Raw genomic sequence first — 24465 nt, forward strand, 5'->3', positions numbered from 1 at the left:
AGCATATTAAAGAGGGAGGAGAAAGTAGAGGTTGCCTCATACATACTGCTTAAGTGGTATGGTGTATGTTCTGCTTTAAGGCACGAATAGCATAACTTAACAATGCCCTGACTACTATTGTTTGTGCGCTGTTGGACGCAGTCAGAAGGAAATCATAGATTCATGTGAGTAACGAGACTTGGCAGACATCACACTGCTGGCACAGTTGTCCATGTACTACTAAGGATTACTGTACAATTATATGTATTTTAAATGCACTGTGATCTTGTTGTTCTGTACTTTTCACTCTTCGTTTAACTGTTCAATTAAGTGCAGCCTAGTTCTGAAGCTAACACGTTGAAGCGAGAACTGCAAAATTAAGTGAAGCAAGCATTTTACTACAGCTTGTTTGTTGTATCTCTTCCTCAAGGTATTCTCGCATTCTTTCCCTGAGAAGAGCCCGACCACCACAGGTTAGTGGCTATCTAGAGTTTTTGTTTAATGTCCACGTCTCTGCTCTCTACATTGTAAAAGTGTACAAAAAACACAATGGAAAAAATATATAGAATTTAGCACTACTTGCTCCACCTGATTTGATGGTGGAAATGGCATTTCGCTTATAAAATAGTTTTAATACTTGTCTTGTATTTTGTAATACACATATGTTAGATTTGCATGAGCTTTCCAGAGGGTATGATTTCTTCCACACTATAAGTAGTTGTTTTTTTTTAATCTGTCCATTTGCCGGAGCTATTTTTAAAATGTTTCATATTTGCAATTTCTTGTGTCAACCCAAATGAGCATGTTAAGGAGAAATTAAGTAAAGTTACTGGGGTGGGGCCGGAAGGATATGACGAAAGATGGATCTGTTAGTGATTAGTGATGATGGTGTTTGCCGTTAAAAGGGGGTGCAAGTGTAAGGGGGGGGGGGGGTACTCACATTCTACAGAATTATTAAGGTGAAGAATTCAATGCAAAAGTAACATGAGGTTTAATCCCTCTTCCATTGCTTGGGCTCTGACGGCTACGGGAGGTGGACTTGTGGTAGAAGTGTATCAATATGGATAGAGGGAGAGTTGTCCAGATTCTTCCACAGTTGTGAGGTGTAGTAACGTAATTACACAGAATAATAACTTATCCACCTTTGCCTACAGGCCTGCACCCACAATGAAAGTTAATTGGCACATAGCACATTTTCCCGGGGCAGACTCAGCTGCATAGCTGGCATACGAACCGGTACAACCTCATACAACCAATATCGAGACATAAACATAAGTGTTGAAATCATATACAACCTCCAGTGTTGAAAACATATACTGTGATGAATAGAAAAAAGGACATAAAAGAGAAACTCTCTATGGGCATTAACAAGACGTTGTCAGGCTCTTTTTTTGGAAAGAATGGGAGAATGCATTGAGGAAGAAATATAAGGTGTGGTAGAAAAGATTACTTCACAAATTTTGCAGTTCTCGCTTCATTTTACTAGCTTCATCAACATGCATTCTGAACTTAGCTATGGCAAGTTGGGGTCACTTTAGGCCAAGGTACAGTCATCCAGTGTATGTGCTCTTCTCTTTAATGTTTGCACCCCCTTTAAACGGGATAAACAACAACAACTAACTGCTCCATCAGTCGTCATATGCCTCCCCCTCAGCTAGACACTCGCATAACCTTACTTATTTTCCACTTATCAGGCCCTTGTCATGCCCATTTGGGTTGGCACAGAGTGCAGTTTCAGAAAATGGCTTACATTTTCTGGAAGGCGGACAGATTGAAAAAAATACCCACTTTAGGAACTCTCATATAAGTCTAACACACGTTTATTGCAAAATTACAGGAAAGTTAAAAACTATTTTAATTCTAATTGTAATTTGCAATTTTAATTGTCTGATCGGTCAGAGCAAGTAATGCTAAATTCTAAAAATGTTCCACTGTTGTTATTATACACAAGGTGACACTAGCTATGCAAAGTTGGGGCCATTTAATACCGAAGTACTGTCACCCCATGCAGGTTCTCTTCTCATATGCCCAGCTAGAGCAATCACAGTTTCTTGGATAGCCACCCATGCCCAGGATAACTTAGTATCTCAGATGTAGCCTCACATGTCCTAGCACTGTCGTCATATATTTGCTGGAGATGCCATCATATATTGTTTGTAACCTTGTATGCCCAGGCACTGCTATCATATATCAAGTGCAATATTGTATGCCAAGATGCTGTTGTGAACAATAGCCTTGGTACACACAAACAGCCAACACATGCCAAAGGATAAACTCAGGAACATAGTGACTGTTATCATATGCCAGGTGCCCACATACTGCCATCAAACACTAGGTGTTCAGATATTGTCCGCACCCTGCAGATACAGCCTCACATAGCCTGGTATTACCCCCATCTGATGAAGCTCATATGCCTCAAACTGAATTACACATCAACTATAAGCCCATATAAAATCATGAAACATGAATAAAACATATATGAATCCTTATTGTCATTTTAATGTTTTGTGTCTAAGGGACCACAGTTAAAAGTTACACAATTTGTGCTGGCCTAGTCAGGCTAATTGAAAACAGTAAGCTACTCAGCTCAATGCTATTAGGGAGAGATAAGTGGAGTACAAGAACTCTTAAGGGTAAGATGGGATCGGTGCTAGAGGACCTTACCAGGAATAGTCAGTAGAAAATAGAACTGACTCACCTGTATCAACTATTCCAGCTTCCTCCTCCTCCTCACGGAGCTTTCTCAACAACTCTTTCATCTCTGGCACATAGAAATCACTCTGTCGGGAAAGCGGGCACACAAACTGGATCAGATCTCCCTTGTAGATCTCAATGTAAGGGTGAGCACAGAGTTTCCGCTCCTGAAAAAGAAAGCAGAAAAGTATTCAAAAAAACATTTACTTTCAATTTATGAAATACTTCACACATTCTTGCATGTCATGCTAGTCTGCAAGCCTGCTTTCCAATGACTGCCTCAGTATCATCAATTCCATGAACTTGCAATCACTTCTAAATATTACCTTTCTAGGGCACTCATAAGGTTGGAAGAGAGGATTCCTATTGGTTGAGTGGGATACCAAATAGGAGTACCGGAGGCTGTCTGAGTAAGAAGTTCAGAGAGGATCCAAAGGAATCTACACTGCACAGTAGCTGCACCTTAGGACTATGCCCCTCATCCACTAGACGGCTGACACTAACGACATAAGGCTGTGAATATAATGGAGTTTTGAAAAAGGGCATGAACAGGCAAACATTAGCTCAGGGAGGCAGTGGGATTAGTCTGACCTGCAAGAAGTAGGAGATGATGCTCACTGTCTCAACACAATTCATGAGCACTACCCTTTGTCAGATTCAAACTTCTAAAATGCTTCTCAAGCTCTTGACAATCATCACACCTGCTTTACATAAAGATACCAGTGGATTTCAAAACTCAGATACACATCAATTATTATCTTGTTGTCAATTCAGGCAAATCTGGGGGATTCCAGCTGGGGAGATAAACACAGAAGTAACAAAAAAATGTTACTGCAAGTTGAGAACGAGTGGTACTAGACTACCACGAACCAACTCGAGTCCGCAGATTACATTGACTAACAGACATGAGCTGGTTAGATAGGTCAGTGGATTAATACATCTGCTCTGGAGAACTTTGTACAATCTGCATGTTACAGATTTGCTGGTTGTTTTGACATCTTTTATCTTTCTGAGGTCAACAGAATTGGTAGTAACTCACCCACAAGACGTGCGAGGGGTGCTCTGAAAGGGTCATGTTGAGTCATGTAGGTGAGTATGCAGTTACAGTTAATAATATTACAAAGCAGTGGGCACAGAAAAAGTACCTGAAGCCGGAAGATTAAAACTGTCCGATTAAAACTGTTAGGTTGGGTGAAGTCTCAATTGTTAAATACGAGGAGCAGGGGACTTTCTACTCGTGTATCTATGTACTGCTGATAAGTGTTTGCGCACACCCAGTTACTAAAAAGCAGACTGGGTGCCAACATGTTTCACAGGATCGAGGACACTGAATTTGAGCATGCAGAATCAATGCCCAGGTTATGTTAGGTGAAGAGTTTGTGTTGTAATCGATGTCTTTCAGTTTTGGATGCGATATTTATACCATGAAAACAACGCACCTGTTACGGAATAAGTGTACTAGCACCAAGAACCCAACCGAGGAAGTCAGCACTCGCCCTGACTAAACAGACAACATAAATAGACATGCGATAATAACATGCTGGAAATGTGAAACATGCACGGCTCCAATTCTATTTCGAGTGCAGGTCTAATTTAAACTCTGGAAAACTGAAAGCAGTGATACAAAGCACTACAGATACCATAAGACTCACGCTTTTTAGAAAACTGGGGGGAAATTGGAAAGGATATGAGGATCAATGTATACGTGGCAAAGTGACCCTTTTTGGGTAGTCATCCCCAGTTTTTCATTTTTGGGGGGGATTTGCCTGTTGGTATTTTTGAAATCTAACATTGGTACCCCACTATTCAGCACCCAGAGTGCGCTCTGACCCCTAAAACATGTTGCAATTGTCTTAAAACATGACTAGCACATTTAACTTTCCTATAAAGCCTAGTATATGGTGTATTTTGCCAGGTCCCTTGTTTCGACTGCTTCCACTAACGCACTATTGTTCAGAGGAGGCATCAGCCACCAAGGCAATGAGGCAAGGAACAACGAGCGAGGTACTCAGGAGTGTGAGGCTTTCGCTTGGGCTCAAGCCTCGTCCTGCCGCTCCAGTTTTGGTCCAGATCCATATTCTGAATCACCACCTTTAGCTGGTCCTGCAACCCAATTAGCAAGGGGTGGTTGAAGCAGCCCGTGGTGTTAGTCCCTATGGGTAGCTGAATGTGCCCTGCGTCACGGAAGAGGCCTGGCTAGGGCCGTGTGCGGCTTGCAACCAGGTGTTCTCCCGCCCACCACCACCCCCTTCAATAGAGTACTTCGAATTACCAAAACAGACATCAAACGGACACGGAAAATAATTCAATGCATAACCTTCAGCTAACATCTTGGCTCCAGGACAGCGCAGTCACTAGCATGCTCGTCCCGTCCCGTCCCCCCACACCACTCCGTCACCAGAAAGAAGTACGAGCCGCTTCAAGGGGATGAAGATGTAAAAAAGTAGGCCGCATTCCGGGGGCTGAGGCGGCACGTGGAAGGCCTGGAAAAAGGCTCCTATGTCAGACATCACAACTCCCTCGTACATGGCAACCAGAATGAGATCTGACAAAATAAGAGGCCATGCTCTGGGGCCCAATAAACAGAAGTGGGAATCAAAGACAGGAGAGGTAGCGTAAAAAATTATAGCCACGGGTGCAACAGCTAAGAACTCCCCACCGGGCAACCATGATTTGATCGTGGTAAGGGATACAGATGCAGCAGAGGGTCCAGGGGGCACGGACACTATGGATGTCGTGGATATTGTGGAAGTCGCCTGAAATTTTGGATGGGCTAAAGGATTGGCCGGCCACTGAAAGCGACAAAGATATCAGGCTTCTTTCAGTCACTACGTGCTGAAGGTGGAAGGGCAACAGCTGGAGCCAGCAGCAGCCAATCTGCAGAGGCGGAGGTTAATGCCTCCACCAAGCATAGACCACATAGTCAAATTGGATCTTGCCTTTCAGGTGAGGGGAACAATGCAGACATAGCAGAGACTCTCTCAGATCCCTCTCTCAACTAACGGAGTGATTTTAAAGAACCACAGTCTTTTTCACTGGCCTAAGTTGGATAAGCTGGCAGCAGAATACTTAGGTAGTAACACTTCTAACGGGGTGGAGAGTAGAGCAAGCTGAGTTTAATATATAGTTCTTTTGCTCGCTATGCCACCCCAGTTTGGACACAGCCATATGTAAATCAGTCTTGACCCTGTTCCCCACGGGAACAGCCCAGCCCGAACTGCCAGGCCCTCCCTGGAGAAAAAAAAAGCATCCTGGGACCGGTTCCAGGGTATCCCCCTCATCAGCCAGGCTAGCTTGAATCCAGTGTCACAGTGAGCAACGAACCAACATCTGGGCACACCCTGGCCACTTAGGGTGACTTTATCAACACAGAAGGATGATGGACTGAAAGCTGAAACTTTTCAAACACTCACCCCTGGTCACAGATCTGGGTATAATCCGTCATTCTTTTATAACTGAAACTAACTTGTGAGCAGCTATTCTAAACTCTATGCAAGCGACGGTTTGGCTATAAACCCTCACGCAAACAAAATGGACATTCAGGTGAACCTACTTAACACCATGACAGTCTTCTTAGCAAGAATTAATGACAAGCTCGAAAACCTAAACACCATGATCACTCGGGTGTGAGCGAACCAGGTCAATACATTTACAGTATGCTATTGCAAGGAGGTGGTCGACAAGCTGGTGCAGCTGCCTGACATCTTGGAAGGAATTTTGGTTAATTTAAAAGTTAATTTTGCATCAAAAGGTGTAGCCCAAGCCCCACCTCAGACAAGCGGAATGTTCACCAGCAGGTCCTTGATACAACAGGATTCTCCTGATATGGGAGAAAGACATGCCCCTCTACTTAAGGAGCTTGTAGGCAACAGGGAAGGTTGACTGCAAGCCCCTAGCCCACAGCGGGATGCAGGGTGCATGCCTAGTCCGCATCAGGTCCTAGTTCCACCTCTTCCCCAACTGACGAAGAGGGAACAGAAGCACGCGAGGAAGGGCAGAAATGAAGCATGTCTCAGGCCTACTGGCATTTTACTCTTAAATTCATCTCTGCATTTTAGAGAAGAGGAGGCCAATGTGGAGAGCATCAACCCTCCAGATAACAATCAAAGCCCAGTTGAGTCTGTGCCAGTAAATGAGTTAGGGCCCGAACCTGTACCAGAGGTAACCCCCCAAGACAAGAATAACAATCTGGGCAACAACCTCATAACAACGTCCATTGAAGAGTCAAATAAAACTGCAAACATCGCAGATCTCAACCATTCTGAGGGAAGGTCAATACTGTATAAATAATTAGCTCCCTACAAAAGTTGAGAGCTGCCAAGTAGGCCAATTGAGCCAGCAAGCCCAGACCAAACATCAGGAAAGGCTTATGTCAAAGGCTACCCTGGCACCTCCAGACAATAGGATGGGCTCATTGGCACATTAAGAATGAAGGATTCAAGTTGACCAGTGGTTGAGTATAAATAGCAGGGGTATCTGCTCCTACGGATCCCAGAATTAAAATCTAGGGGCCCGCAAGATGTAATAAAACATGCAAATGTGCTAAAAGTGATAAGGGCATTGCAAGGATTGCATGGTATCAGACGGCATCCTTTCCATTAAATTCCTACCAGTTAGAGGAAGGCAAATCTCTGAATCCACGCTGTCAGTTTTCCACATCGGATCTTCAAGCACACGTCTTACAGAGCAATAAGTTGCTGAAGTCCTGGGGAACAGAAGTAGTATAATTCCAGGGGGATCAGTACCTAAATCAGCTGATAGAACAGTAGAACCCTTAAGCTCTGCGATGCACACCGGTCTCACTGTTCAAATAAACAGCGAGGGGAAGTCTACAGAGCAGCGAAGAATCAAAAGGATGCAAGACCCTCAGAATGGCTGGAGTTGGTTGCTGTCCACCCTATCCAAAACAACAACCACCAAAGACTGAATAGCGGCTAAATCTATTGTTAATTAACTGGGTGACCTATCCATCTGCTCAAGGAATATGGGGGGTCTGTAGTCAAAAATCAAAGATGCCTCTGTCGTGGAGTACCTCAGCTCATTTGATATAATAATGATACAAGAAACATGGGCCAAAGTTAGCACCCCCTGTACAGGGCTTGTAGAACACAGCAAACTGGCTCAGAAAAGTAGCTCCTTCGGCAGGGCAATAGGTGGCCTGGCAGTCTATGTCAACTCTAACTTGTCCGTAAAGATCACTGAATTAAATATGAATTAATCTTGGCTGTTTGTCCTGCGCCTGGATAGTTGGGCCCAGCAAACAAGTGAATCGCTAGTACTTATGAATGTGTACATCAGTTCAGAGGTAAGTCATAAAAAAAAGGATAAACATCACAAACATGTTGCAGTTAAAAAACATGTGCCACTGATTGTATCTGCTAGTTACTGGAGACTTCAAGATGAATTTATTTCACTAGCCAAGTATGGATCATGTTAAGGCAACTGGGCCTCTTCCAGCCCAAACTTTACTGTGTTACAAGCAACGAGTTGAGATCGGGGAAAAACTAGTAAGAGAGAGTGAGTTCACCGGCCTCATATTCCTGAACTGCCACCTACCAAGTGACATCCCACCAACATGGACAAGGTCATCTGACAAATATGTCTCCTATCTTGGTTATATGATGATAAACCAACTATACAGTCCACTGGTGGACTACAGAATCACCCACCGTCAGGAGAGTGACTATCATCCACAGGTAATATCTTTTAGGATCTCCAAGCACAAACACGAGCCAGCAAGGGCCTTGCTGGGAGATGCCTATTCTGAAAACCTAAAATGCATGAAGAGGGGCTTTGGCACTGTGAAAGATTTGGTGGAAGATGCTTTGGGATACCTCAAGTTTTTTACTCATAGGGAACTTAATCCGATAACAGCCTGGAAAATGTTCATAGATAAGTTGACAACCAAATACCATGCCAGACGTGCAAACAAGGAGGCACACTTTGGGCCTCATAAAGGTCCAATCATGCCAAGACCCTTCCGCTTGATGAGTGAAAATTGGCAGCACGCTAAGGCAGTTATGGCACTCTCCAGAGGACCCAGAATTATTATAATCCTTATGAGAGGAGAGAAGGTTATTGAAAACAGAGGTATGGATCTTTAAAAGATGTAAACAAGAAACCCTGTGGGCCAAACTCCGGTATGCCTCAAAGCTAAAAGACCCCAAAAAATTCTGTAAGATGATCAACGACATCGTCAAAGGTCCCAGGGCAGTTTGCAAATCTAACATAACGGAGGATGGCATGTCGAGCACCAGAAGCTTCATCTTACAGTAAGTACGCACAATGTAGCTGGCCCAGATTTGTTTCAGCAAAACAATCGAGCAAATTAGGCCATTGAGCCACAAGAGTATGCAGCTGCAGTAATAACTAAAATCACTGAGAAATCCCGATCTGACTGCACCCCTAGGCCCAGTCAGAAGTCCCCAGCGGTGGGCCGCTTTTTTGGCAGCGATGTTTAATACCATCCTGGCAGAAAGGACCATTCTGGGAAGCTGGAAAGGCTCAATCATCTATTCTGTCTATAAAGGAGGAGTCATTTCGTCACCAAGTAATTACCATTTAAGTGCCCTCTTGGATGTAGCTCTCATATTACTTATCAACTTTATTGCTTCAAGACCTAGAAGCATGGGTGTTAGGCACAGGCAGGCTACTGCTGAACCAGATAGGGTTCATGAAGAAGCAAGGAATGCTAACCAACCTTATAGCAGTAGGTTTAATCCTCAGCAGAGCAAAGGCCTTTGGCACGCCGTTGTGCAAGTGCTTTCTTGACTTCAAGGCAGCGTTCCACTGCATCCCACGCGATAAATTATCGACAAAGCTTCAGCAGTGGGGAATCCCGCATAACTTATTAAGGGCCATTAGGCTGCTTTACACGGACACTTGGGTCAAGATCAAGATTAGGAGATGGCAGCCATATGTTGTCAAGTCAAGTGGAAATCTCGATTGGCCTAAATCAGAGGTGCAATCTTGCTCCCCTCCGGTTTAATATTTATATATACACAACCTCTTTCCCGCACCAGACAAATGGGTATAACTTGCCTAGACCCTCAGGGGCCTCCCGCTGTCGAACATCTTGTACGCAAACGATCTGCTACTGCTCAGCATAACCAGGATAGGTTTGCAGAGATTACTTAATCGTTTCACAACATATGCAGAAGATAGTGGGATGGAGATTAACCTGACAAAGATTAAAGGTATTTTGTTAAATCAACGCATCTTAAATCAATGCAAATGGTACCTCAATGAGCCACCAATGAGGAGACATCTGCCTACGTCTCTCTAGAGTCTCAAGATAGATTCAAGGGCCTCCTTAGCACCTCAAAGGGAGGCGATCAAAACAAAAGCCAGAGCCCTAAATTTACCATTAGTAAAAACCAACTTGGGGCACAATCACCAACCACCGGCTGCAGTTTTGAAGGCAAGACTGATACCCACTCTCACATATGGAGGCGAAATTATGATGGGCACAGATGCCAGGTTATTGGACAAAATCATAACAAAAACGTACAAGCAAGTATTGTGGTTGCCGAGATCAGCATTGCCCACTCAAGTTAGGCTGGAGTTTTCATTGATTAGGCAGACCCTTGCTTGACCTGGTGCTTTTGTCAAATGCTGTCATAAGTTGAGATCTGCCACCGAAGGTTTGCTAGCTAGCCTGGACTGGTCGGAAATCAATCTTCAAAGAGGTCAGGGTGAATATAAACATATCTTTAGGGAAGTAAAGAAAAACTAAGGCTGGGGAGCTATGGAAACTAGATACCACTGTCCAGGTATTTAGAAGGGCACTAAATATAAGCATCAAGCTGCAAAGCTGGCTGGAGGACAAATGTGTTGTGGTTAAACAGACACATGAGTGGCTGGTGCTGAAATCCTACAATGATCAAATGGTTCTTCCCCACTTGGAAGCCACCTATTCTCTGAAGGGTAAACTGAATTTTTTGTCACTGAGATTGGGAGAGATCCCAACCTCAGATTTCATATCAAAGTGGCACGAAAAAGATCAAAGGGGGGACATGAAGCCTTACTCTTGCACCACTGTACCTTATGTGTAAGCTTGCATACAAGGGAAGGGTTCAGGTATTTATGCAATGGTAAAAAGATTAGTTGCTAGAGGTCCCAGTCAAACTTTCTGGCTTGTGGTGCCAAGTCCTTAATTCCTGTACATTCTATATGTGCTTCCTTTACCTAGAACTCTTGCGCCCACAGCACCTTATGTGCCCATAGGCGCCCTTGAACTCTCATTTCGCCTATCGGAATTCTTGCTAATAATTTATCTAAGTATTTTGGAACTGTATGTGCATTTAGGCACTTTAGGCTAGAGACGGATTGAGATGGAATACACTTTGACACTTTATATATGGTAGGCATCCGAGCCCCTCAGCAATGAAGGCCCCATGGGCAAGGGGAGTTGATCTATGATTTCGTTTTGATGTGTCTGTTTTGGTTTTTATAAACTTTTACTGTGATGCTTACTGTATAACTTAACAATGTTTATGGTATTATATACAGGGTAGGAAACCGGCCCTACAACAATTTGTTGGGTAAGGGAAGCTGGTTTTAGTACACTGTTTTGATGTGTTTGCTCTGCCTCTTATTAACCTTTGTGTGATGCTAATTGTATATTCTGATAAATATTTATGGTTTTAATTGACTGACAAACAAATATATTACGTAGTACATGGTGTAGTAATACATCCCTGGAAAGGAAAATAAAATGCCACGTCAGGACTGCAGCATCTATTGTGCCATTCACTATAGTGGCAGTGAAAGCATGACTTCAGACATATCCTGAGTAGCCTGTCAGCAGCATCTTCAATCCTGTTGAAATCACCTTTTTGGCTGGTAAGAAATCTGATTTTAAAAGTAACGAAGTCACCCGTAAAGACATCTTACTGCCCACAATGTAGGGTTCATAATATTTAAGAGGGGGAGATATGCGACATTACAAATGTCATGTTCCCCCGTGAGTAAGTCTAAAACGACTGTCACTGAACAGGCTGTAATTGGTACACAGGAAAAGTCAAAGTATGGCATATATACTTCATTCTTTAACTTTTGACCAGTACCTGCTGCAGACTGTATTCAAAGACTTATTTTTATATTTAATAAAAATCCAATCTAATTGTAAAGTCAGAATGATATTAATTATATAGGAAATATAACTTTTACCTTTCCCCTGCGTGAAGCTGCTGGAAGCGTTAAGCAACCGCCCAGCCTGTACATGGCCAGAATTTGGTATGAAAGGGGTCTGAAAACGTCTCCCAGAGTAGAGACCATGGCCTGGTAAGTAGGGAGGAAATGTCTTCCCTTGGAAGGAAGACCAGTTGGGCTGGGCCCAGGAAGTTAATTAACTTCAAAGGGTCCTGTCCGGTCACAAGCAAATAATCGACTTTGCTTTTCTAGGCAGAAGTCAACAGCACCAGCATGAAGCTGAAATCAGCAGCCAGCACACTTTACATCATCTAATCGTTTCTTTTCCACTTTGTCATGTTTAACAACGGTAAATGTTATTTATCTCTGGGTGTCCCATAACCATGTAATGTTCACTTCAAACATCTATTAATTGAGCCAGGTATAGTCAACACAGATGCCCTGTCTTAATTTACAACACAAAAAGATCCCTTCAAATAGAAGGAGTTGTTTGTGACAGAGAGTGAAGGCATCCACTCTTTAGGCCATTTTATTGCTTTACAAAAGTGGTCTGGCTACTATTTGGCTTAATCAATAAACAGCATATTTTTGGCCCGCATCCGAGCCTTTACGCTTTATGTATGGAGTGGAATCGTACATTCATCCATTAAATAATAGAGAAAAAAGTCCAGTCAAGTTTTTCCAGCACAAGTATCTGAATGAGAAAAAAAACGGTATTAACTGGTGAGCGTGAATATCTAGTATTAACTCCCTCAGTATAAGAGTGAGTGATAACACCTAGTAATAACAGTGAGAAAAAATGAGGGATGGCAGCAAATATTAACTGCACTAGAAAATTTGAATCAGAAAATGCAAATACCAGGACAATGAGAAAGCGAGCAAACATCATTACAATTTGTAGTTGGAGAATATGTGAGAGAATGTTTTATATTCGGTCTCTGCCATACTAATGGTTATCCAGTTTTTGGAGGAGGCTTCCAATTTAATGCCGAGTCGACTCTTTGCATCATTCCAACGAGCCTGGATGAGTTAATGTCTACTCTGCAGCATCTGAGAGCAATCCTGGGCCCGGGCTCTTTGCATTATTCCATGTCGATGCACTGCTCTTCAGTTCTTTTGAATATTAGCTTGCTTCTTCTGGCACTTTCCTGTCATTTCTATAGAGCAAACCACCCTCCTCTTGTCCTCAGCAAGCCTCCCATTAATAACCCAGCTAGTTCTCCTCTCCCCTTTCGGAATTATTGGAGCATATTGTCCTTGTCAATTAGCCTCGATTCCACAATCCCACTCACACAGCTTAATCCACTTCAATCAAGAACCCTCTGATCACATTCCGCAGAAACCAACCTTGTGCAACGTACACATATTTCAACGTAGGTATGCTTTTCAAAGCCATCATCCTGCTTTTTTGTTCTTTTATTCCCTTGTGCATTGGAAGTTATTGATCTTGGCTTCTTTTCCTAAACTGATTTGCAAGGCAAAGGCAAACTCTGAGCAGTCCCATGAATAATTGTATGTTTAATGTTAAGCATCACCCCCTTGGGAGGTGCTTGGGTTCCGATAAAATGCAGGTTTTGATTAATTCTGCGTTGCAGGGATTTCCAGTTGTCTGGAATTAGCGGCGGCCAACTGAACACGGCCAAAGCACAAGAGAGCGAAACCTTCATTCGACCCTCAGTAGGGCTTTGATTCTGCATATGACCTGCATTCGACTCTTTAAGGCACAGAGTTCTGGCCAGAAGGGTGCCATTAGGAAGTCTTCAGTTAATATGATGTAGGACACAGAAAAGCATAGCTGTCTCAGGCAGTGAAATCCCATTGCAGTTGGAGAAGTCTGTATTTGACATAGCAACAATCACAGTTTGCAAAAAAGAACAGAGATTCCTTTGCAACCAGTGATAGCCATTTTGAACATAGGACACGTAACCACTGATAGCCACAAATGTCAGGAAAAAAGCAGCGACTACCATACATCCTAAAATGAATCCAGCTCCAAAACCAAAATTTCAAATTTCTCTTTGAAATATACTGTGCCTGGACTGAAGTCCTATTTAGATCATACTTTTCTCTGATGTGAATATTAGAGAGTTTTCTTAATAGGTAAACACAAGAACTGCGTAGAATATTTGGTTTACCAATTTATTATATAACCTATGCCAATAACGTCATAATGCAGGAGACGGTGATTTTTATGATCTTTTGGGCCACCTAACTGAAAGAACTTGTACCAGGGTGTAAAGTCGCGCCCAGTGACGTAAATGGAGCGCGTACGTTACTATCCAGAACTGCCTGTGGGGTTTCACCCTTTTGGCCCATTTCCCCCTTTCCTACCACGGCAGTGGTTTGAACCCGGGGGTGACGTGGAGTAGGAATACATAAAGATGGGCGCGCATGCGGGGCAAGGAGAGTAGAGATAAGCACGCAGAGAACACCCTGCTCGCAGCCCTTATCAATAACACACGGCTTCTGAGTTTTTATTCAGCGCGGCACCTGCAGCAGGCCTTGGGGATTAATAGCAAACCCCACACCAGGGATACTTGACAGTATGATTATGACGTTGGAGGATTGTTTTAGGGAACTGAAAACACATCTAGAAGTTCATAACACCATACACACTCAACCTGTGTTTAGGAGGTTTTCTACTGAATAAGTGACTCAATTGATAAAGCATAAATAGTCGCTATGCCTACCAGTATCTTTCTCGCTCTTATACACATATATATATATATATATATATATATATATATATATTGAAAGGCTAGTGGTTTAAACATTTCAGAAAATAAACATCAATGTGAATATTGAAAAAAAGCCTTCTTCTGCATCCATGTTATATTAATGTTTGCCAATACCAATCACTGCAGGGTAAGCCTCTTTCGCTACAACACTGTTTGCTCTTTCCTAAGCTTTTTGTGTTTCCTTGCTAAAATAAAAATGAAACTGTCTGATTAGAAGTTTAAGGAGGGAAGGAGCATTTCAAGGTATATGGACACAGCACAGCAAGGGTTCATGGGATCTAAATTACAAGAATGGACCTGCCTGTAGGGGTGAGGGTAGTGAGCTGAAATAAAGAGAGCATGATCAGTCTAGCTCTGGCAGGGAGGTAGCCTACTGTTAGAAATTGGGTCTCTATTTGACAGAGGTATGTTCCCTGTCCCTGTAGAGACCACACTCATAGTCAAGGAAAGGTACAACACACTCTACATTATCCTGTGCTGTCCCTCTGGTAGCTCAGCACAGAGCAGTCAGGTTTAACTTAAGAGGCAATGTGTAAAGTAATAAGGCAACACACAGGCAGTAACACAGTTAAGACACCACAAAAACATGCCACTCTAGGTTGGTAAAATAAAGGCTGTTTATAGGAACAAAACAAGACCAAGACCGCAAAAAGCCAATAAGTACAAGTCGAGTTATGAATTTTTAAAGAATTAAACTGTAGTGCTTAGAAGGAGAAAGAGCCAACCGGGGTTATCTGGTCATGCTAGACTGGGCCAAAGTCAAAAGTTCAAGCCAACTGCGATGGAGCAAAGCCCGGCTACAAAACCCATGCAGGGACTGTTAAGCAAAGGTACCTTGGTCCTTGGGATGTGTCAGTTCAGATCGGCACAATGATCTTGATGCATTGGTTCTGGGCCAGTGCTGAAAAAAGCAGTGAAGCAATGCGTCTGCATCGATCTGGAAGATGAAGGCGATGAATCGATTCCAGGTCATGCAGAGGGGATGGTGCGTCGTGCAGTCCGCAATACAGAGCTCTGTTTCTTGCAGCAGCGGTGTGCTGTCGTCAACGGCATTGCGGTGTCCTCGATCCTCGCAGAAGCTGCAATGCCATAGGTAAGCATCGACAGCGAAAGTGATTCGTCGGTTCCAATCGGCACAACAAGGTTGAATAGTGGTTCTTTGCAGGTGCAGCCAGAAGTTGGCAGAGTCCACAGGCTGTAGCAGGATTGTTGGAAATCTTGTGTATCTCCGAGACTTCAGGAAACAGGAGGCAAGCCAGCAAACCCTTGCAGTCACTCTGTGATGAAGGTCCTATCCTTCTCACCTAAGCAGGGGAACAACAGGCAGCAGGGCAGCTCAGCAAGGGAAGAGTCTAGCAAGGCAGCGATCCAGCAAAGTAGCAGTTGTTTAAGCAGCACAGCTGTCCTTCTTTCTGGGAGAGTTTTCACATAAGTGTACTGAGGTTCTGGTGTCATGGGTCCAGTACATATACCCAGTTGAGCCTTTGAAGTGGAGGAGACGTCAAAGGGAGCTTTGAAGTGCATAAAGGTCCACACTTCCTGCACTGGCTCCAGACTCACTACAGAGGGTAATTAGCCCTTTGTGTGTGTGTGCAGACACATGTTATTCAAGTGTAAGTGTGAGTGTGAGGCTGGGCCCAGCCCTTCCCTGCCATCCTCCCAAGAGAAGCATGCAATCATACTATGGTTCACTTTGTGCATGGCTGTCCAGATGGAATACACAAAGCCCAACTGTCACCCAGCCCAGACTGACAAGAGACAAGCAGAAGGCACAAGATGGCTAAAGCGAGTAAATACCAACTTTCTTAAAGTGGCATTTGCTAAACTGCAATTTATAATCCAACTTCATCATAAGTTGTGTTTTAAAAGTTTGGAGTCCAGTGACACCAAACTCTACAAACATATCTTTTACAGATTGTGAATTACACATCTAAAATGTGATAAAGTAATCCCAATGAAAGCCTATGAAAGAGATAGGCCTTGCAGTAGTGATAAACTATTTTGCAGTTTTTCCCTACCAGGACACGGAAAATTTAAAATATATGTCCTACCTTTGAATCACATTGAACTCTGCCCTACGGGTTGATGAGGTTCTACCTTATGGGTGACATATAAATCTAAAAAGGGAAGGTTTAGGCCTGGTAAGAGGTTTAACTTGCCAGGTCTAGGTGGCACTGTAAATTGCACAAACAAGCTCTGCAATGGCAGGCCTAACTCATGGCTTCTTAAGTGGGTGGCACAATGCGTGCTGCAGGCCCACTAGAAGCATTCAGTTTGCAGGTCCTGGGCACTTGCAATGCACTTTACTAAGTAAACAAAATATGACAATTGGGGTTAACCCAATGTTAGGGGAGGGAGCACAACCACTTTAGCAATGGACAGCAGTGGTACAGTGCACAGAGTCCTAAAACCAGCAAAGCGAAGTCAGAAAAATGGATGGAGGCAGGCAAAAAGTTGGGGGAACACCACTCTAAGGCTGTCAGGTCTAACACCTGCCATTATATGTCCCTACCTAGCATTTGCCGGGTGCATATCTGGTTAGAGTTTTAGTCATGATCTTAATAGGACTCGTGTCCTGACACCAAGCACACATACACATAGATCAGGCTCACACACATTCAAAACATTGTTAAAAAACTCCCTGGTGGCTTTTGCATTTCTCAGCAATTGCTACAAGACAAACCACACAAAAACATCCAAAGGTCAAGCAACCCCAGGCAGAGACGGTCTTCAATCATCGGGAAAGTGCATGGTGAATGTCTAAGAGTTGTGCAATTAACTGTTAAAAACAACAAGAAGAGCTTTGGGGGCACCAAGTTAACACGCTACAGTTCATTGAACATGGCGCTGCCACTCAATCAGAGACAGACCAAAAAACAATACTTATATCATATCATCACTGGGTGACTGACACTCTGGTCTGCAAGGAAATTGTGATCTGAGGCACCCCAGACAGTGCAACAAGATCATAATTGTGCCAGACTGCACTATACAGATACTAACGACAGAGCTGTAGACTAACATTCAAGCTATTAAGTTGAGATATAATTTTAAAAAATCACATGGGAAAAAGACAGGATTATTAAGAAGGATGATGTTTTGTTATGCCAGATAAATTGCACTTTTATTTAAAAGCCAAACCTCACCAAGTATTGAGAGGTTCTACGTGAATTTTAAATCTGGATGACTGTCGATTGGGGATAATATCTAGCTGAAATCTGTTGCAATACACAGGCCCTCGTTCCTCATATAACTGTGCAATTCAGGATTTAACCAAGTACGATTTCAGTACATGGTTATTAACCTTTCATCTTAGGTATTTTACTTCAAATCTGGTATTACATAAATATTTTTTTATATTTTCAATGTGCTAGAGCTATTGCCTTGCCCTGACTGTCAATGTTCGCAACTAAAATTTCAATGTATTAAATGGAGTTTATCTTTGTAATAAACAATTGGATTACGTTTTTTTACGGATGGTTATTTCTGGGGAATCGATGTCTAATAAAATAACAAATTAAATCTAAAAAGTGCTACATTTCATCAGATGCTTGGATCAGCATTAGAATGAGTACGGAGAACCTTCCAAAACCACACAGGGTATTGTTGCAATACTGACTTTCGTAACAGGGATATGGTGTGAAGGTTCTACAAGAGGCAGTGACCCAATGCTACTAACTTTTCTTGAACATTTACAGTTAGAGCCACGGGCCAAAATAAGTTCACGGTGTGTACCACTACTGGTGGAATAAAAAAAGAAAATCAGGGACGGCTCCTTTTTAGGTTGCAGCCTACCAGACAGCACAGCTGTCTGGTTTGCTTAAGACATCTCGGGGACATTCAGAAAGTTGGCCTAGGAATGCATTCTAGCTGTTGCTTGCTTTTGGCTTTTTGGTTTGTAACGCACATGTTCTTGCTTTCCATCTGCTGGCTCTATTTGTTTTAGGCTGCCCACCATGAGTTTATACCTTCCCTTGCTCAAACCTTATTTTCAGTAGCCTTCCTGAGTGCCCCCTTTCTGGAAACAAACCTGTAAATCGTGTTCTTATCTCGTCACATTTAATGTGCATTCAAAGACAGAGGTCACATGTCAGGTGCTGTCTTCCAGGGTGCTTGTTTACTTTTCTTTCTATGACTTCAAAGACAGAGGATTTATGTGACAATCTGGCTGGATACCGGGAGGGGGAGGGGGAGGGAGAGTCTTTTCCTAGCACATAACAACATATATTAGAATTATGAATGTGCAAATGAAGCACAATTTTGGTTATTTCTGAAATGTGTTGGAAACAAATACTTTAATATGATCAAAACAAATCATTATACTAAGTAGATCCAATTTCCACAAAAGTTCACCTGTGCATTGTATAGTTTTATTAGTTAACCTGTGAGTCTGTGCAAATATAATAGCCATTTAAAGTGAAAATGTGTTGGTGATGTAATAGCAGTGTTCTACCACACCATGATTACTCCAACCTACTCTACACCACTGCACTCTACTCTGCCTGGCTCCACTTTGCACCTCCCACTCTATGCCACTTCAAGCTACGCCTCTCTGCTCTACCCTATACCAATGCACTCTTTGCCACTTTATTCAACAGCACTGCACTATTCGCCACTGCACTCTATGCCACTCCAGTCCAGGCCACACCAACCTACTCTGGACAACTCCACTCTACGCTACTGTACTGTACTGTTTGACCCTCTGCAACACCGTACTCTACGCCAATTCACTCTATGCCAATGCACTTTACTTTGTAACACTCAACTTTATGCGCCTGCACTCTACACCAATCCAATGAAGCCACTCTAATATACTCTACGTAACTGCACTCTACCCTGCACCACTCTAATGGCCATATGTACAAACACATTTTCCCATTGACACAGAATGGGAAAAAGCCTTTCCTACATCTGGCCCTAAGCCACTTCACTCCACTCCACTCTGAAACAATCTATTCTATGCCACTTCACTCTACTCCACTCTGCGTCGCTCCACTCAATACCACTCTACTCTTAACCACTGCACTCTATGCCAATGCACTCTACACAACTGCACTCTATGTCACTTCATTATACATTATTGCATTCTACTCTGCATCACTGGACTCTACACCACTGCCCTCTGACACTCTGTCACTCTACTCTGCAATACTCCACTCTGGCCGACTGCACTGTACAGCACTATACTCTAATCTGCACCCTCTATGCTACTCTACCCTTCATCACTATATGCCACCGCAATCTATGTCACTCAAACCTACTCTGCACTCTACACCACTGACCTCTATGACACTACTCTGCACCACTGCACTCTACACCCTTCTACTCTTCTCTGTGCCACTCCACTCTGCACCACTCAAATCTACACCACAGCATTCTACAACACTGCATTGTACACCACTGAATTCAATGCCACTCAGGGGTGGGGAATGTAATAAAATATCTGCTTGTTCATGGGACAGGTTGCATCATAAATCTACTTGTCCTGTAATAAAATCTACTTGTCCCTTTAGTATCATGTAGTGCGGCAACAAATTATGGCAGCAATCTCTTTATACAAGAGCTCCGATAATATTCCAGGTCTAATACTATAGTAGAAATTCAATACCAGCAATATCCTTATTTTGGAACCTTTTCGAAGATCTACATACTGGGGCTGGAGGAAGCAGTAAGCAATAGTTCCAGGGTTAGAATGCCTTTGAGTCTGCGCAAACCTACTATCTTGCATGTTTTAAGGATTTTCACCAGCATCTCTCTAATCTAGTCCTTTACTGAGAAAGGTAGGAAATTTACTCTTGACAAGGGCAGAAGTAAAAGTTCTTCCAGGGTTGGGAAAAATGGATGGAGGGAAGGAGAACTTGTAAAAAGCCCAATAGATTTTCACATGAGCAAATCTACACTTGCATATCTGCTCGTGCTAAAATACAATTCACAAATGTTTTCCGGGAGTGTGATTTCTTAGTCTACTTCTGTAAAGTTGTGTGAATTTGTGAAAGTCATAATTCTGCACTAATGCAAAGACATATACCCTGGGTGCACTTTTGTGACTTTCTTTAAGAACTGGGCCCTAATTAGGTTTGGTGTTAACTAAGACCTTTTGATTTTATTGAAATTCTGTTTCTCTTCTTATCTTTATATCGACTGGTTTTACTGTGAGTGATAGCATTCTGCTCTTCCGCAAGGAGCATATTGGCAGACAAAGCAGTTTTGTTCCGTGCCAGTAACTACTGTGGCAATGTGTGCTTTTTTGAGAACAAAAAAGTTTTAGCTTTTTGCCAATATTTGTTAAAATGGTGAGGGCCTGGCAGCTCCCTCAACAATAAATATCTACAAAAGCTGTGTCAAAACAAAACACGCATTGACCAAACCAAAAGACTGACCACTAATGTTGGATCGGTTGGCTTTGCCAATGCTTGTATAGCTTCATGTTTACCATAATCTTGTTGAAACTGGTTACACTGATTTTCGATTATGAATATTTTTGGGAAATACTGGCATGCATCGACAGATTTTCTAAAGGATGCTTCAAAGAAAGAGTACCTACAATTTCACAGTGGTTTAGCAAAATATTTTTTTCCTACTTGCATTTTTTTTTTTTTCTGAACATTTTATTTTGGAAGCAAAGAATCGTCAATCTTGTTTACAAGCCTCTGCAAAAATGTGCATCTTATCATTTTGGGAGCATTATAAATAGACTCATACTGTTAAACTTTTCAAAAGTTTGTGTACAGATTTTTGCTTTATTGGAACCATTATCAGTATTGCAGTGCAAGCTTACAACATTTATTCAGAGTGCTCACCCTAATAATAAAGGCTTTGCATTAATGAACCATAAATAGAAGTTTAAACAGCATTAACATTTGGACACCAATTTTACCTCAACTGCAGATCGTTCCCTTCCCTGGAAACAGGCAGCCAAATTGTTTGTACAGCAGGGGGTTGGGCCTACTCGTTCCAAGGACAAGATAAACATGAAAATCTTTTTGATAGGCACTCAATATCACTGCGTTCTAGGCCACTATACTATGCAACACTCTACGCCAATGCACTCTACACCAGTCCACTCTACTCTATGCCACTCCAGTGTAAGCCACTTTACACAACTCCACCCTATGTCACTCCAATACTCAACGCTCTCTGCCACTCCACTCTACAACACTCTACTCCACACTTTGCCATTCCACTCTATGACAATCCATGCCACTCTCCTCTACCAACTAACTTTGAGCCATGCTGAACAGCAGCCTCGCTTGTGTACAACATGGCTAAAACACTTTCACAAAGCTAATAGATCTTGCATGGGTGAGACCTATTGGATTCGCCAGTGCGTTTTTGTAATTATTTCCAGTATGCATGGCATAGATTTAGCCTCGGCATGGAGAGAAAAAATCTTATTCCATCAAATACAGTCGATGAAATCCGTATGAATGCACATGACCTGGTACTATGCAATCTAGCTGAAGGTTCCGGTGGATGGGCTTAAAGCTCACAATGTGAATAACTGATTAGTCATTTAGCTCAATTAAGAAGGATAACGGTATTTGGAAAGAAGAAAGATATATGATTTTTTCATCATGGGATGAGGCTATGGAACGTGTGAAATGTTTTGCTCATCCATACATTAAACTCGTGGACTATGGCAATGAGAACTAATGCAATGCTGAAGAACTATAAACACTGTCTGAGTAAACCAAAAGCCTTTCCGACATAAGGGGCAAAGTTAACATTAGGTATACTGTCCATGCCCCACTTCAGCACTCAGACAATACTAAGATGATCAGATTCTACTGACGTGAATGCCTTTCTTTTATTCCCTGAAAACACCCCGGTCAGTTTTTGACTGATAGTGTCTCTCTAATTACAAGTCTTTTTGCATTACACGCCATTGCCCTGTTTGCACAGAACTAGAAAAGCTCAGAAGTTCTCTCTTTACGTAGAATCCTTGGGACTCTCTTCCCTGACCACAGACTACTTCGTTGATATCTAAAGTGAATCTAAGACACTACCAACAAATTATACCTTGTGATCTTACTGGAGCAATGCTTTCCTTTCAGGCTCAATTTAGAGAAATGCCCAAATATGAATCTTGCCGATTATCCTTGTAAGTAAGATAGTAACGAAATGAAAATGAGAGCCACTGATGTACACTGACATATGGCCCAATGTTATACCGCTGAATAAAGGAATTAACTGGTGACATAAACCTTCTTAAATGTCATTCAGGTCAAGTTCATACAATTAGTATAAGAGATGTGCAGGCAAAAACCTTAGGAAAACAAGTTATTCGCCTACTGCTTTTGTGTAACGAAACATTATCATATTTTCTATTTGCATGAGTTGCTCTAAACATTGGGGGAGACTCTCAGATTCTCTTTGAAACCTTTGTTGTGACGGTCGTGAGCAGTAACCATTATTAAGGCTGCTGAATTCAGAAAATAAGGAGCAGCAAATCAAAAATACTTTCGAACTGTACAATTTGTTAAATGTGTTCTCAAGTATCATAAAACCTATATAAAAGCTATTCTTTTACTCCAAGTGTAATCTTCCCCAGAGGCGCGTTCAATGCATTTGTGCTGCCAAGTTCTTTTTACGTGTAATAGATAGATAACCTAAGATAGGCAACCTAAGTATAAACACTACCTGTAGAATCAAAGGATGGTACAGCCCCTTTAAATGAACTTGTTGGTTCCCAGCCTCATTGTCTGCATGTAAATATAACAGAATGTGGCAGCCAGCGATATTCTGTACTGTTTCAAAAGCATCTGTTTTGAAAATGCGCAAAGATTTTTCAAACCATATGCTTCACAACCTTATATAGGTTTTTAATGTAGTACATCACCTTCTTGCTCCAGTGAATAACAATTATAACTCATTTTAAATTCCCACGTCAGTGCACTGAACAATTAACCACTTTATTCACCGCTGTAATCAATACTTTTGCTGTAAAAGCAGTAGGTATGGTTTGAAGGTGCCGAGTCAGTATTTCCCCCATGTCATCAAATCTGAAGTTGTAGGGCAAGGTCATGCCCAAAAATATGAGCTTTTCTTTAACAAAAAAGGCTGGAAATGTACTAGGAGTGTCATGCTCCTGCTTTGCATGCATTCAAACTACTCTCACGGAAAGGGACGCAAATGAAGACACATTTCGAGTCCATGCATGATGTTAATGGGATTTGCTAATGTAGAATATCAATCTACCACTGTTCTAGCCTAGCATGTTAAGACTTGCCTGCACTCGTTTTTGGCCTCTAGTGGGGCTTTAACTTTAATTTGTTAATTGATATGATGATTTTCACACACCTCCCGCCTGCTGCAATAGGGGAAGTGTTGCAGAATAAACAAGCATTGGCAATGTCAAGAGTCTGGCTTATGAAAAGGGGGCGTGGCCAGAAGCTGATGGCGGAAGAGGTCTCTTCGTGAGGCTCCTACCAGAGATCCCCCCTCCCCCCAGAACCCTCCGAGACTGCAGCCGAAGGTACCTGGTTGACCCCTGAAAACGATGAACTGTGAGATGGCCGGGATGGGACAAGTCTAGCGACGAGAGCAACAAACACGAAAGAAGCCATGTGGAGCTCAAGAGGGCGACCTCAGCTGCGGCGCTCGACCCTGGCTGAGGCACTGGAGATCGGGTGCACCGGCCTCACTTCCCACCTGGCGTTGGTGGGCGCTTCACTGGTGACGGCCGTGCGGCCCAACGGTTAAGGCGAACCAGTGTGAGGTGCATGGCAAACAGGGATCCGGGCAGGGGCCCCAACGCTGCAACAGATGGACGTCGCGGGAGGAGGGGAGGTGCATTAGCCCCCACTCCTTGCCTTTGGGAGAGGTCATCACAGTGATTCAGCAGTGAGTGGGAGACGGCCTACCGCGAACGATAGGCCCAACAGCTGTAAATCCAAGCCTG

At 42.8% G+C, this 24465-nt stretch overlaps 1 protein-coding gene across 1 annotated transcript in view; it reads right to left on the reverse strand.

Annotated features, from left to right (window-relative positions):
- TEX264 (testis expressed 264, ER-phagy receptor) overlaps window positions 1-24465 on the reverse strand; it is a 511145-nt gene that overhangs the window by 145514 nt on the left and 341166 nt on the right. Inside the window, exon 3 of the mRNA XM_069206754.1 lies at window positions 2678-2840. Coding sequence (XP_069062855.1) covers window positions 2678-2840 — 163 coding nt within the window. The remainder of the gene's footprint in view (window positions 1-2677; window positions 2841-24465) is intronic.

This window comes from Pleurodeles waltl, chromosome 9, assembly GCF_031143425.1.
Source record: "Pleurodeles waltl isolate 20211129_DDA chromosome 9, aPleWal1.hap1.20221129, whole genome shotgun sequence".
In the NCBI taxonomy this organism is placed as follows: Eukaryota; Metazoa; Chordata; class Amphibia; order Caudata; family Salamandridae; genus Pleurodeles; species Pleurodeles waltl.